The sequence below is a fragment of the Capra hircus genome, chromosome 15 (genome assembly GCF_001704415.2).
Source record: "Capra hircus breed San Clemente chromosome 15, ASM170441v1, whole genome shotgun sequence".
NCBI classification, from domain to species: Eukaryota; Metazoa; Chordata; class Mammalia; order Artiodactyla; family Bovidae; genus Capra; species Capra hircus.
In genome coordinates this window covers 30056323-30072984 of record NC_030822.1, presented here as the reverse complement: position 1 = coordinate 30072984, position 16662 = coordinate 30056323, and the positions used below count along the sequence as shown (strand labels likewise).

Below are 16662 nucleotides of genomic sequence, written 5' to 3'. Positions count from 1 at the left end.
ATCCATTTTCCAGGCTCAATTCGGATCCTAATCACTGTGGTTTCCAAGACACAGTCAAGTGTGCTACAGCAGTTAAAAGCTCTTGCTTTGTAATGGAGAAAACTGGGGCTTGGGGGCTCTGCCATGTATTATGACCTTGGGAAAACTGATCTTCAGTCACTTCGTCTGGAAAATAAGGGCTATCTCCCCAGACTTGTTATAAGAAATAAATATGAGGGGGGAAAACCCATAAAAGTTATTTCCAAAGACCAAAGTACAAATGTCAGTCTTAAAACCTCCACCAGGTGGTCCTTACAGAGGAGTAAAATGTGCAGGGCTGGGTCACTGCAAAGAAAGATTTTTTTTTTTAACCCTCAGATTATTTCATTGTATTTTCAGGCTATCAGCTTACTTATTAAGGTCCTCTAGCTGACAAACTGCCATGTCAAATACAAATCTGGGGACTTCTCTAGTAGCCCAGAGGTTAAGAATCCATGCTTCAATTGCAGTGGGCGTGGGTGTGATCCCTGGTTGGGAAATTAAGATCCTACATGCCATGTAGCATAGCCAAAATAAATCAATTAAAAGACATTTTTAAAAAAATCAGCTTCTTAAACTAATATATTTTTTTTAAGTAAAGAAAGCATTCTAGAGGGGAAAAAAAACTGGTGGAAAATGCTAGTAAAGTCTGAACATACCAATTTCCTAGCTTTGCAACCTTGAAGGCCATGTCTTTTGTGGGGAGGGGTAAATGGCATATTGAACGTGTTTGCTGTATATTGAAGCCAAGAAATTCATTTAGGGCTCAGCACAGGAGTGGGGAGAGCATGTGAGCTGGTGTGGCCCAGCAAAAGATGGGGAAATGGCCAGGAAAGGATGTAGAGAAGGAAGGTTTTCAAGGATAAAACCTTGGTTGCTCTTTGTGATAGTGAGACAATGAATATACAGACCCAGGATGGGTAGACTTTAGGTAACAGCCTAGCTTCAATACTTTCCTCAACAGTTCTTCATTGTCTCACCTATAAAATGATGAGTTAGTGCAAGGGGGTCCATCTGTTCTCACACTTCAGAATTCTTTTCTAACTGGATTTTTGAAATTCTACTACATGTCAATGGTTGGCCCCATTACATTTATTACTCCCAGCTGTCTTGTAAAGGTGGCATTCACAGTCCTTTTCCTTTTTGCAAAGGATATACTGAAGCCCAGAAAGGTTAATAATTTATCTGACGTCACAGTTTTTAAGTGGCAGAATCAGGTCTATAATCTAAGTCACTAACTCCATATCCCATATTCTTTTCCCTATATGGTATGCTCATTGCTGTGCACTGTGATAACCATTAACTGAGCATCAGTGATGAGCACGGTGCCAGAGGCTTTATAAACATTCTCATGGACCAGTGAACCAACCATCTGTATAGATCATTATCCCATTTTACAGTTGAGGAAACTGAGATTCAGAAAGGTTAAATAACTTGCTCAAGCTTGCACAGTTAATCAGTGGCAGAGCCTAGATTCTACTCCAGATCTGACAGAATCCAAAACCTGTCCTCTTCTCAGCACATATACCTCCAGTGCCTCTAGTGACACTTGGACACTCTCACCATTAGAACATTTTAAGAAAAGAAGAGAAAAAGGAAAAAACCAGAAAAGTAGACAATGTTTAGATCTTAACTACAATTCAAACTTCTAGCAGAGAAACATTTCTGAGACCTTTCAGAAAAAGAAATGTCCCAGTATGTAAAGAGCCTATTTTCATGGTCAATCCATGTAAAGCATATTCAAGTGTTCACTGTAATTACTATCTTTACTGTAAGCTGGAGCTGCCACAACAAAATAACACAGACTGACTGCGTGGTTTAAACAACAGAGATTTCTTTCTCAGAGTTCTGGAGGCTGAAAGTATGTGGATCAGGGTGCCAGTCTGGCTGAGTTCTAGTGAGGGCTCTCTCTTCCTGGCTTGCTAATGGTAGCCCTCTTGCTGTGTCCTTCTGAGGCAGGAGAGAAATACCCCACCTCACCCCCCACCACCAGGATAAAGCAACTGGAAATTCATTTCCTATAGACCAAAACTCCAGAACAAGACGAGCAGGACAATTAAGGGAGAAGGCTGGGCCCTGCCCAGATCATGTATTTCTCATTCTCAAAGTCAGAAGACCTCTCGGACTACACATGTGCAGAAAGGTTCCTTGGTGGTCAAAGAGGAATATTGTCAAGGGATGCATGCACACACATGGGAGAATCCCAAGATATACCAAATATGGACTGCAAACCAGGCAAAATCAAAATGATTGGCCAAAAGGAAACCGGAAGAAATGCTCCATAAAAGTACTTTAAACTGAGGGTGCAACTCAGCAAGTCAGGGAGTGTCCCTCTGAGTCTGCCCATGTGTCTATCCACACATACTGTACTCTTTTTCCTCTTAATAAATACTTCACTTGCTTCACTACTTTCTGTCTTTGTGGAAAATCTTTTCTGCAAAGTCGAAGGGCCAGGGCCCTTGTCACTGACCACTGCCTAATGGCTAGGATCTGGTACTTTTACCACCATGACCTGGCCTCAATCTCTGGCTGGAAACCAAAGCCCCGATACAAGCTGTTGCAGGCCAAGGCCACCCAAGATCACTCCCATGGCAGAGAGAGAACTCTGGTGTCTTCCTCTCCTCTTATAAAGGTACTAATCCTATTGTGAAGGCCCTCCTCTCATGACCTCATCTAAACCTAATTACCTCCCAAAGGCTCCATCTCCAAATACCATCACATTGGGGGGCCAGGGTTTCAATGTATGAATCTGGGGGGACATAAACACTCAGTCTACAACACTACCTATACTTTCAGTATTTTAAAGTATATGAACAGATTAGTCTTTAAATTAACTTTTCCAAGATGTGCAAGGAGCTAGTTATAACCACTTCATAGGATTACTGCAAACATAAAAATAAATACTCTGTAAAACACTGAGCTCAATTTTTGGCATACAGTAAGTGCTCAGTAAAGGAGCTTTAAAAAGGAGATATAAAGAGAGAGAGAACTGTCAACTGGCTAGAAGACAGCTGTTTACTGGAATACACTTTTGCTGTGATACTGTGATTTATAAAAAGCATATATTTAGTCTTCATCCCTGTTCCTGGCACAGGGTTCCTAAAAACCCGTGAAATTTTCCTCAGTGATAAGAGCAATAAAGATGCCTTTTCTTGGGGGGGGGGGGGGGGCCATGCTATGTGGCATGCAGGATCTTACATCCCAAACAGGAGGAGAAGGACTGCAGGTTGAATCAAACTCCAGTGGTCAATCATACCTATATACTGAAAGCAAGCAAGCAAAAGTCCTTCAGTCGTGTCTGACTTATTGCAACCTCATGGACTATACATACAGTCCATGGAATTCTCCAGGCCAGAATACAGAATGCTATGTGGCATGCAGGATCTTACATCCCAAACAAGAGGAGAGGGACTGCAGGTTGAATCAAACTCCAGTGGTCAATCATACCTATATACTGAAAGAAAGCAAGCAAAAGTCCCTCAGTCGTGTCTGATTTATTGCAACCTCATGGACTATACATACAGTCCTGGAATTCTCCACACCAGAATAGCCTTTCCCTTCTCCAGGGGATCTTCCCAACCCAGGGATCAAACCCAGGTCTCCCGCATGGCAGGCAGACTCTTTACCAGCTGAGCCACAAGGGAAGCCCAATAATACTGGAGTGGGTAGCCTATCCCCCCTCCAGCGGATCTTCCTGACCCAGTAATTGAACCGGGGTCTCCTGCATTGCCGGTGGATTCTTTATCAACGGAGCTATCAAAAATCAAAAAGGACAAAGTTCAGAGCGCTTCTAGGTTGGTGAACACGTAGAGGTACAGGGAGAGTGGCGCCCTCTAGAGGACCCACATTCCTTCCTGTATTCACTGTCTTTTGCATCTCTTCCATCTGCCTGTTCCTCAGTTACATCCTTTTATAATAAACCAATAATCTAGTGAATAAACTGGTTTCCTAAGTTCTGTGAGCTGCCGTGGCAATTAACTGAACCCAGGGAGGGAATTATAGGAACCTCAGATTTACAGTCAGTCAGTGAGAAGCACAGGTCACAACCTGGACTTGCGATTGGCATCTGAAATGAGGATAGTTTTATGGGACTGAGCTCTCAACCTGTGGAATCCAAGCAGACAGTGTCAGAATTGAGTTGAATTGTGTCAGAATTGAGTTGAATTGCAGGACACCCTGCTGGTGTCAGAGAATAGCTTGGTGTGGGGAAAGAATCCACACATTGGAATTGGTGTCAGAATTGTAACTGCAAAGCTGTATTTTATTTCCCTATTTCAGAAGGAATTTCAAATCAAGAATTTTTCCAACTTCTCCATTCCTTGTAGCCACCTCCCTGTTACCTCTGAAGCAGACAACACCACAATGGACTTGACCCTCCACTTATAATGCCCCCACTCTGAGCCTACCCCAAACTGCTGTCAGGAGCTAGCTGCTTGCTCCTCAAACGTGAGGCTCCCTACTCCTAGAAACTGAAAAGACAATCCTTTCCCCTAGTTTATCACTGGAAGCAGTGAAAGAAGCACATATTTTAAGACAAATCAGCTTGCTATAACAGAAAGCATTATCACTTTGAAATCATAAAGACCCGAGTTCAAATCTTTCTTCATCCTTCAGATGCTATATATATACTGGCCAAATAATACAACATGAATTAAACTATCAGTTACTTTAACTTAAAAGAAGAGTACTATGGAGTTTATGATTAGTAAGATTACAATTACACTGTTCATTCTAGGAATCAGCAAACTAAAATGGACTGGAATGGGTGAATTTAACTCAGATGACCATTATATCTACTACTGTGGGCAGGAATCCCTCAGAAGAAATGGAGTAGCCATCATGGTCAACAAAAGAGTCCTAAATGCAGTACTTGGATGCAGTCTCAAAAACGACAGAATGATCTCTGTTCGTCTCCAAGGCAAACCATTCAATATCACAGTTATCCAAGTCTATGCCCCAACCAGTAACGCTGAAGAAACTGAAGTTGAATGGTTTTATGAAGACCTACAAGACCTTTTAGAACTAACACCCAAAAAAGATGTCCTTTTCATTATAGGGGACCGGAATGCAAAAGTACAAAGTCAAGAAACACCTAGAGTAACAGGCAAATTTGGCCTTGGAATGTGGAATGAAGCAGGGCAAAGACTAATAGAGTTTTGCCAAGAAAATGTACTGGTCATAGCAAACACTCTCTTCCAACAACACAAGAGAAGACTCTACACATGGACATCACCAGATGGTCAACACCGAAATCAGATTGATTATATTCTTTGCAGCCAAAGATGGAGAAGCTCTATACAGTCAACAAAAACAAGACCAGGAGCTGACTGTGGCTCAGATCATGAACTCCTTATTACCAGATTCAGACTTAAATTGAAGAAAATAGGGAAAACCGCTAGATCATTCAGGTATGACCTAAATCAAATCGCTTATGATTACACAGTGGAAGTGAGAAATACATTTAAGGGCCTAGATCTGATAGATAGAGTGCATGATGAACTATGGAATGAGGTTCGTGACATTGTACAGGAGACAGGGATCAAGACCATCCCCATGGAAAAGAAATGCAAAAAAGCAAAATGGCTGTCTGGGGAGGCCTTACAAATAGCTGTGAAAAGAAGAGAGCCGAAAAGTAAAGGAGAAAAGGAAAGATATAACCATCTGAATGCAGAGTTCCAGAGAATAGCAAGAAGAGATAAGAAAGCCTTCTTCAGCGATCAATGCAAAGAAATAGAGGAAAACAACAGAATGGGAAAGACTAGAGATCTCTTCAAGAAAATTAGAGGTACCAAGGGAACATTTCATGCAAAGATGGGCTCGATAAAGGACAGAAATGGTATGGACCTAACAGAAGCAGAAGATATTAAGAAGAGGTGGCAAGAATACACAGAAGAACTGTCCAAAAAAGATCTTCACGACCCAGATAATCATGATGATGTGATCACTAATCTAGAGCCAGACATCTTGGAATGTGAAGTCAGGTGGGTCTTAGAAAGCATCACTATGAACAAAGCTAGTGGAAGTGATGGAATTCCAGTTGAGCTGTTTCAAATCCTGAAAGATGATGCTGTGAAAGTGCTGCACTCAATATGCCAGCAAATTTGGAAAACTCAGCAGTGGCCACAGGACTGGAAAAGGTCAGTTTTCATTCCAATCCCAAAGAAAGACAATGCAAAAGAATGCTCAAATAACCGCACAATTGCACTCATCTCACATGCTAGTAAAGTAATGCTCAAAATTCTCCAAGCCAGGCTTCAGCAATACGTGAACTGTAAACTCCCTGATGTTCAAGCTAGTTTTAGAAAAGGCAGAGGAACCAGAGATCAAATTGCCAACATCCGCTGGATCATGGAAAAAGCAAGAGAGTTCCAGAAAAACATCTATTTCTGCTTTATTGACTATGCCAAAGCCTTTGACTGTGTGGATCACAATAAACTGTGGAAAATTCTGAAAGAGATGAGAATACCAGACCACCTAACCTGCCTCTTGAGAAATCCGTATGAAGGTCAGGAAGCAACAGTTAGAACTGGACATGGAACAACAGACTGGTTCCAAATAGGAAAAGGAGTACATCAAGGCTGTATATTGTCACCCTGCTTATTTCACTTATATGCAGAGTACATCATGAGAAATGTTGGACTGGAAGAAACACAAGCTGGAATCAAGATTGCTGGGAGAAATATCAATAACCTCAGATATGCAGATGACACCACCCTTATGGCAGAGAGTGAAGAGGACCTAAAAAGCCTCTTGATGAAGGTGAAAGAGGAGAGAGAAAAAGTTGGCTTAAAGCTCAACATTCAGAAAACAAAGATCATGGCATCTAGTCCCATCACTTCATGGGAAATAGATGAGGAAACAGTGGAAACAGTGTCAGACTTTATTTTGGGGGGCTCCAAAATCACTGCAGATGGTGATTGCAGCCATGAAATTAAAAGACGCTTACTCCTTGGAAGAAAAGTTATGACCAACCTAGATAGCATATTGAAAAGCAGAGACATTACTTTGCCAACAAAGGTCCGTCTAGTCAAGGCTATGGTTTTTCCTGTGGTCATGTATGGATGTGAGAGTTGGACTGTGAAGAAGGCTGAGCGCCGAAGAATTTTTGCTTTTGAACTGTGGTGTTGGAGAAGACTCTTGAGAGTCCCTTGGACTGCAAGGAGATCCAACCAGTCCATTCTGAAGGAGATCAACCCTGGGATTTCTTTGGAAGGAATGATGCTAAAGCTGAAGCTCCAGTACTTTGGCCACCTCATGGGAAAAGTTGACTCACTGGAAAAGACTCTGATGCTGGGAGGGATTGGGGGCAGGAGGAGAAGGGGACGACCGAGGATGAGATGGCTGGATGGCATCACGGACTCGATGGACGTGAGTCTGAGTGAACTCCGGGAGATGGTGATGGACAGGGAGGCCTGGTGTGCTGCGATTCATGGGGTCGCAAAGAGTCGGACACGACTGAGCGACTGAGCTGAACTGAAGATTATAATTAATGAAGTACCTAGTATGTACTTGTCAAATGGTAATTAACACTCTTTAATATAACCATTATTTTTACTAACAATAATAGTGAATGTTTACTCTAATGTATTGTATTTGACATCTGTTTTACAGGTTATGTCACTTGGATCTTTATTTCTTTCAATTTGGAAGAAAAGATAACTTGATTTGCTTACTCCATATCACCTAGAAAAGCTGGATAAAAAGTATAACAAGCATTTTATGTTATATAACAAATACAGGCAGACTTGAGATTTTAAGAAAGAGAAGAAATCTCCTGAGGTCAAAAAATGAAAAGGAAATTGAAAAGTAGAAAGAAAACTGGAAGCTTAGGTTAAAAAAGAAAATTTCCTTAAGAACTGAAACCTTGGCCTGTGCGAAGTTTGAATGTATTCTACTTATATGGAGTTTATACCATCTGTGCAGTCTTAGAATCCCAAAAGAAAAATTAAAAACATAGTTCCAGGCTGATAATAATCCTTGGTGATTAGTAGAAACAAAGACAATCACCCCTCTCTCCCTGCAGAGGAGTACTAATTATCTCATTTAATTCTCACAACTGTCCTATGAAATAGTATTATCCCAATTATAAAAGAAATTCAAATTTAGGAAGGTTAAGTGATTTGTCCAAAGTCATCTAGCTATTATCTGAAAAAGCTGGGATTTTAGCTTGCTTGTTGTTCACTCAGTTGAAACACATTTATCAATATGTTATACTGGTAATCTTCTTTGTGCAAATCAATAGATAAATGCAACTGCTTCTTTCTCAGGTTTAGCAACTCAGTAAGCCAGGCAGCCAGGATCTCATGAAACCTGAAGGATTCCCCCCCGGCTCTGTCTACCAAAGCAGCTCGGTCCCCTCTGGCAAAGGACTTAGATTGCTGGAATATTCTGAACCAGGAAGAGAAAAAGCAACAGGCTCCCTGAGCTAGTGGGGCACAGGATACTGCCAAATGGATCCTGGTTACTGATATTAATGGTATTAGAATAAACATACTATAGAAGCCCAAACAGAATGTATTTACTATTGGAGTTAAGTCAGGATAATAAAGCTGTTGTGATAAACACAAACATGTGAAATTGAAAATTAATGATGACAGCTTAGTCACATCAGGCTCAATATATTCCTAAATATTATTTGGGTTGCACAGCATTCAGAAAATCCCGATTTACAAGCATAAATAGCTGCAAATGTGTTAGCACACACTGATCATCTTGTGTATATGCATGTTTTATTAAAATAGTTCTAAATATTTTTCAAAAATCGTATCAAATATTTGAGGATTTTTGAAGCCCCACACCCCACAATGTTCTAATTGAACAAAAATTTGGAGCAACCAGACAAAAAGTTCTCAGAGATCCCTCTATTCTCAATCTAGGAGGCTATACAGCATACATAGTAAAGTGCAAATTTATAAAAAGGAACCAGTACGCTCCACACACCCTCTCTCCCTTCCAGGGTGAAACTCTCTATCCTCCCATCTCCGATTCTGCCACCACGACCGTTATTACTCTACTTGTTAAGCTCTATTTCCCATTTCCCCCACTCTTCTACACTTTAGTCCAGCTAATCTCAAGTAGACTGTACCTTGACCATACTTTTTTACCTCCAGGTGTTCATTCATACTGTTATCGTCACCTTGGATTTATTTTCATTATATTTTTTAAGGCTCATGATATACTAAGCACCATGCTAGCTAATTTATATATATTTTCTCATTTACTTCCATTATGATACATCCTGCCCATTCTTAGTTATTTATAAATAATAACCATTATTAAGTACTTACTTGGTGCCATATTTTATATGATGAGTGCCTCACACTGCTCATTTAATCCTTGTAGCAGCCCATGAAACATGGTAACACTATTGCTCTCATTTTATAATGAGAACACCGAGGCTCTGGAAGGTTAAAAAATTTGCCCAAGGCCAGGTAAGGGATAGAATCCCCCCTGGAAAAATGCCATCTGAGCTCAGAGAAAAGATGGTAAAGGATAGGGTGAAGCTGTCAGGAGACAGTGGCATTCTAGACAACATTCACAAAGGCAGTGCAATAGGAAACAGTGTGGTGTGCAGTCAGGAAAGAGATCAGCCTTCAGAATCAGCAGGCCTGGGTCAAACACCTAGTTTTGTTTTGTGACTTCACTGCAACTATATTTTTCTCATATGTGAAATGGTGATAATAGGCTTCACCGTGTATAATTAAGATTAAAGTTAAACATGATATGTAAAAGTGCCCAGTAGGGCACTAGGCCTGTGGTAGGTACTCAGTAATAAATAAATGTTACCTCCCTTCCTTTCCCCTACAGACAGTTCAATAATCCATGGTCTTAAGAACATCATTTTTATCTCTACTCAACTCAAGACATGTCTCCCTTCTACAAGTTTCCAAGCTTTACAAGGGCTTTTGGAGGTGTCATATGCCAAAAGTCATTGAGCCCCTTATGTGGTAGGGTCCTTAACCACCACTTCTCAAACTCAGAGTCATTCTCACACCACTCACCTGTGTAGGCCATGTTCTTCGGGTTGCCATAAGGAGCCCCAGGCTGCACGGGGCTATAAACAGGGTTCATTGTGGACAACTGAGAATCCTACAGAAAAACAAACAAACAAACAAAAAACCAGCATTGATTATTGATTGCTCATTCTCCCTGACATCAGCTTCTGATCTATAATCTTCAAGTGACACAGAGAAGCAACGTAGTATAACAGAAGGAGGACTTAAAAAAAAAAAAAAAAAAGCCGCTTGTTTGTACCTGGCCCTTTGCTAGACACTTTTCCCACTGTACACATGAAGATACTGAGAGGCAGAGAAGTGACACAATTGGCCTAATGTCAGCCCCAGCCTTTTGATTCTCAGCTCAGTACTAGTCCCACTATCCCATAAGTTCAGCTACCATGAGTGTACTGTGTGGCACTGGCCAAGTCTCTTCCCCTCTCTAGGCTTCAGTGTCCTGACAAAAAATCAATTACTTCAGGTTCTCTGCGGTCCTTTCTAAGGATGCCTGTCTATGAGCTAGGACAGGATGTACTTCTACTGCTCACCAGGGAGCCCCAGTGCCTGGTAATAAGCACACAGACTGCTGGAAAAAGAGTAGCAAGTGTGTTATCCACCCTTTGTACTTACAGAAGACAAGATACACTAGCAGCAGTTTTGGGGGAAAATGGGAATTTATTGCCATTGACCATTTTAATGCAAACAAGGAAACACAGCCAAGGTCTCTTTCAAAATTTATTCAAGGGAAAGAAACAAACTTGGAAATTTGTGTGCAATAAGTATCACCTGCACAAGTGCTCTGTTAATTACTTTAATGAAGCACATTCTCCATTCTGATTAATGGAGTATTAAGCTCTATTAGCCAGCCAATTTGTCCCATCTTGTTTAGGGAACCAACTCTGATACACAGGCCAACACATGTTTGAAAACGTGTCTCCAAATATATTATTTACACTTCATAAAAATCAAGCTATTTCCTCCTAAGTAGGCTCACATGATAGAAAGGCAATATCTTAGGTCATTAACTTCTTCCATAAAACCTCAGGACAGGAAACAAGTCAAAAGCTGAAGACAAGCAGTTAAAGTCAACAGCTGGCTTGATGACAATTGCTCTGAGATTAATTAGCCTGTCCAGGGTTCTGGAATGAGAGGTGGAGGAAAGATGGGTTCCCAAAGAGAGGAAGGTGGGGCAAACAGGTAAAAAAGAAAATGCCATTGGTCAAATTCAGACGACAGAACTTCTTGAAATGTACCCAATGCGCAGCCCTGGCAAATCACCCCAGGGCAACAGGCTAGATTAAACCATCATCAGTTGACAACCTGAAACTAGAACAACCTGATGAAAGTTATAGGAAATATACACATTCCGGCACAAATTAAGAAAAAAACATACTTGCAGCCAGAGTTATCCAAGAATACTGCCAGAACATGCGTGCGTGCTCAGTTGTGTCCGACTTTGTGATATAGACTGTAGACCACCAGGCTTCTCTGTGCATGGCATTTACCAGGTAAGAATGTTGGAGTGGGTTGCTGTTTCCTTCTCCAGGGGATTTTCCCAACCCAGGAATCAAATCCACATCTCCTGCATCAGCAAGCAGATCCTTTACCACTGCACCATCTGGGAAGTCCACCGTCAAGTACATTCTCTCTCTAAATATAAGCACCCTCCTGGCAAGGTGCTGAGAGAGTTCACAGGTATTAAAATACATTGCAAACTACAAAATGGAATGCAGATGTAAGTAATGATGGTAATAGCCTCGGATCTCTCTTCTACCCAACAGGTTCTCTGTTAAATAAGCCAGGGTAAGGAAGACTGCTAAGCAGCACAACAGGTCCTATAAATATCTGAGCACTCTCCTGCTGAGAAGCTACTCTTTGTTGCTGATTGGACGAAGTTTGAAATTGCTCTTCATAACCAAAGAAACTCATCAGTTTTGAAACTGGTCTCCTGCTGCTCAAAAATGAGAACCACAGCCTCAGAAGGAGACCATGCCTGAGCAGCACTCCAGAACAGCGTGGACTCCAACCTTAACAAATGACTGGCAGAAAAGAGATCTGCCAGGGGTTCAAAATGCAGAATAAGAATACAATAGGCAGACAGAGTTCCTGGCTTTCAAGGGAAGGTCAGCCATTTACAACAGAATCCACCCACGAATAGTTTCAGGGACAGGCTAAAAATAAGTAGGAAGATCACAAGCTCTATTATCAGGCAGATTCAGGTTCAAATTCTGGAACTGCCACATACCAAATGTGGGACCACAGGCAAGTCCACTAACTTTCCTGAGCCTCAGTTCCTGCTAGACTCAAAATGGGATAGAATAACACATACTTTGCAGAGTTGTTGTAGGTATTGTTTTAAAGCTAGGTTTATTGAGGTACAATTTACATGTAGTAAAATCTACTCCTTTTAGGCATACAGTTCTATGAGCTCTGAAAAATGTATATAGTTATAGAAACACCAACACAATTAGGATACAAAGTATTTTCACCATCCCCAAAAGTTCTCTATCTTTGGGGTCAACACCCTCCCCTTAAATCCTAACTGTGGCAACCTTTGTTTTCTGTTGTGGTTTTGTATACTCAAATATCAACTTTTATTGTAACAAGATGAAAAAAGTGAGGCTGAGAAATGGCAAATGTACAGCCTGAGGTCACAAAGTAAGTAAGGGACAAGGTTAAGACTAGCACCCCAAATCAAAGACCTAAATGAGACAGCTAAAAAGATAAAACTCATAGAAGAAAAAAGAACAGATAGCAAAACCTTTACAACCTTGGATTTGGCAATGGTGTCTTTATTATGATACTAACAGCCCCTGAGAGATCCCACCATGGAGGCAACTACTGGGTCCGTGCTGGACGTACACAGGCAGTTATGAGAAAATAAAGGCACTGACTGCCTGACTTCTATTTCTGCCAGCTGTACAGGATATTAGCTGCCACATGCTATCATCCAACCTGATTTCACTTCTTGAGTAAGATAAGTGCCAAGGTGTAGTCCCATTTAGCTCCCTCTCTAGAGCTGAGTATGGAGTTGCCCCTGCTCCCTGGGGTTGAACCACAGTAAGTCTACATTACTTGTGTCAGCAAACACAACTCTGCAATAGCTTCCCATCTCATTCAGGATAAAATCTAAAGTCCTTACATGCTTCAATCATGTCTGACTCTGCAACGCTAAGGACTGTAGCCCACCAGGCTCCTCTGTCCATGTGATTCTCCATGCAGGAATACTGGAGTGGGTTGCCATGCCCCTCTTCCAGAAGACCAACGCGGGATCCTCCCCACCCAGGGATCCTTCCCATGTCTCTTATATCTCCTGCACTGACAGGCAGGTTCTTTACCACTAGTGCCACCTGGGGAGCCCCTATAAAGGTCTACGAGGCCTTATAGATCTGGTCTCACATGCCCATCACTCTGGTTGCAACTCCTACTACTATCTCTTGATTTCTACAAGGGACATTCTTGTTCCCTGAACACACATGTATGCTGATGCCTCAGGGCCTTTGCACTTGCTCTTTCTCACACCAAAAATGCCCCTCCCCAGATATTCAAATAACATACTCCCTCACTTCATTCAGTTCTCTAAACAAATGTCACCGTGTCTGAAGTTAATTCCTTAGCCAACCTATCTAAAAATAACTTACTGTTATTCTGTCCCCAATTTCTGTTTTACTTTTCCCATTGACCCTAATCATTAACTGATATCCTTTCTTGTCTATTTGCTTATTCTTTCCCCCATTAGAATTGTAAGTTCCATAAGAACAAGGATTCTGTTTATTTTTTCTTGAATCCCCAATACCCAAAATATTACCTAGTATATAATGGTCACTAAATGCATAGTAGTTGAATACATAATGAACCATCCTTCATGCTTCCTGCAAAAAACAACTCTGGAATAGCTTCAAGGTGTTTGGCACTTCTTGGCATATTTCAGTTAACAACTTGGCTTCACATCTCTCCAGCATTTACTTCCAATGTTCAGAGAAGCCTCTACTGATAACTCATCTTGGGCAGTACAAGCAGTGGTGAGCTGAGTGGCAGCATGATGACTAAGGAAAACAGACAGAGGTGCTAAAGACTTCCCTCCTCGTGGAGCTGGACTTCATCCCCAGACTCTCTGACAAGTAGCCTGCTGCTGCTGCTGCCCTCAAAAATATCTGAACAATCTCTTTCAAATCAATAGCAAAATCTATGAGCACAAAATGACAAGAAAAATTTCAGGGGTGAAGAGTGAACACTTAGAAGTACCATATGCAAAACAGGTTGCAGTGATTTAAATTAACATAGTTAATGTAACTACCTATATAAGGTTTTAAAGAACTTTACCATTTACAAGGCTTGTATAGATGGTACCCAAATTATGAAGAGTTTGGTTAAGATTTTTCAACTTTACAATGGTACCAAAGCAATATGCATTCAGTAGGAAAATACTTTGAATTCTGAATTTTGCTTTTCCTGGGCTAGTGTATGCAGCGCAATACTCTCTCATGATATTCGGCAGCAACAGCAATGAGCTACAGCTCCCAGTCAGTCAAGGGTAAACAACCAATTTACATGTGCAACCATTCTGTATCCATATAACCATTCTATTTTTCACTTAAAATATAGTATTTAATAAATTATATGAGAGATTCAACATTACAAAATAGGCTTCGTGTTAGATGATTTTGCTCAAATGTAGGCTATTGTGTTCTGAGCATGTTTAAAGTAGGCTAGGCTAAACCATGATGTTTGGAAGGTTAGGTGCATTAAACGCATTTTCAACTTAAAGTGAGTTTATTGGGATGAGATGGCTGGATGGCATCACCGACTTGATGGACATGAGTTTGAGTGAACTCCGGGAGTTGGTGATAGACAGGGAGGCCCGGCGTGCTGTGATTCATGGGGTCACAAAGAGTCGGACACAACTGAGCGACTGAACTGAACTGAACTGAACTGAACCTCACTGTAAGTTAAGAAAGATCTAGTTTATAATGAGATTTTAATCACTATTTCACTTTATCCTTTGAAGTAAGCAACACAAGGATTGCTAATTTCATTTGACAGATAAAGAAATGAAAGCTTACAGGTTTAATGTTTATTAGAATGGATACTATTAAAAAACAAAAAGATATAGCGTCTGCCCAAAGGAGGCTATGGTCTAGTTAGGGAATTTTGAAAGTTAAATAAAAATAAACATGCCAAAAAAAATGAAACTTTTAAGTTCAGAGGTGGAACTTCTGGAATACCTAAATTGCTTAGCAAACCCTCTTCCCCTAAAAGCAACAATAAAACTGAACGAAACTGTCAAAAACAACTATTTTGGGCCTCTGAAAATTAACCAAAGGCATTTATCAAACTGAGAAATGGTAATATAAGAAGAATTACTGAACCATATCAAGAACAGTGAGAATCTGTATCATTTTAGGCTCAAGCTGCTCCTACCCTCTAGCCCCCAACTCCCTGGAATAATTCCATCAGGCCAGGCCAGAAGGATAACTTGCCAGAGTGGACTGATTTAATTTGACGCTGAGTGTAGACAATTTTCTTTGGATACTGCCCAGAGTCATTGTCAAAAACAATAGAGGGACAATCTGGGGGAACAATAGTAAACTATCCAGGAAGGCCACTACTGCAGCTGGCCTAAGGTCGTTAATACTGGTTAGGGCAGGCAACAGGCCTGCAGATAAGCCAGAAATTTTAAAAGCAGTCCTTGGGAACAAAAAATGAGACCCACTATGGGATCCCTGGTGATGTGTAAGGTTTCATACATGCTAAGGAGAAACTGGAGCAGTTCTAGGTATCTATAGACCCAATGTGAATATAAGGCGTTGAACACACTGAAAGTAAAGGCTGGAGCAGAACTGCAAAAATTGCCTGAACTTTGAATGCATTCTCCCATCAACAAACAAATCCATCAACAAAGGGTGGAAGATTTCCTGGCCTAGGGCTGAAACCAGTCATTGTTGACCACTAAACTATGCTGACCCAGCGGTGACCTTCAGGAAGCCTAGTTTAAAAATTAAAATAATATTTTAAAAAATATTCCCTGGTGGTCCAGTGGCTAAGACTCCATGTTCCCAATGCAGGGAGCCTGGGTTTGAGCCCTTCGTCAGGGAAGTAGATCTCATATGCCACAACTGAGAGTTTGCATGCTGTTAAAGATCCTGATTGCTGTAACTAAAAGAACCCACATGCTACAAGGAAGACTGAAGATCCCATGTGTGGCAACACATAAGACCCAGCACAGTCACATACATAAAGATCAAGAAAGAAAGAAAGAAAGAAACTCCTTTCACAGAGACTTTCTTTAAATAAATATATATGACCAGAATAAACTACTTGCATGTTAAATAAATAAATGTTCATGGTTAAAAAAAGAGACATCAGCAGTCACACACTACAAAGACAGGCACTATGAAGTAGTCTTGTTAGGGGAAGCACACTAACTGAAACCTCCCACCCTGGTCAGGCACCATAGTAACCATTTACATGAGTTGTTTTATGACAGGAGATCCTGGTAAGGAATACAGAACTAATAAGCCACCACCAACCAGGAGTTCAGGAAAGGTCAAAAGGAGACACCATGTGTCCGTCTACTTCCCAGAATCCCTCTCGCTAGCATCCATCTTGGCTGAGCAATGCGTGCGCCACTAGGAAAGACTCTGAATTA

General features: G+C 41.1%; 1 protein-coding gene across 4 annotated transcripts in view; it reads right to left on the bottom strand.

Annotated features, from left to right (window-relative positions):
* FAM168A (family with sequence similarity 168 member A) overlaps nt 1–16662 on the bottom strand; it is a 199031-nt gene that overhangs the window by 56893 nt on the left and 125476 nt on the right. For all 4 annotated transcript variants that reach the window (XM_018059372.1, XM_018059374.1, XM_018059373.1 and 1 more), the window contains exon 2: nt 10020–10107. In XM_018059372.1, the coding sequence (XP_017914861.1) occupies nt 10020–10089 (70 nt within the window). In that variant the 5' untranslated portion in view covers nt 10090–10107. The remainder of the gene's footprint in view (nt 1–10019; nt 10108–16662) is intronic.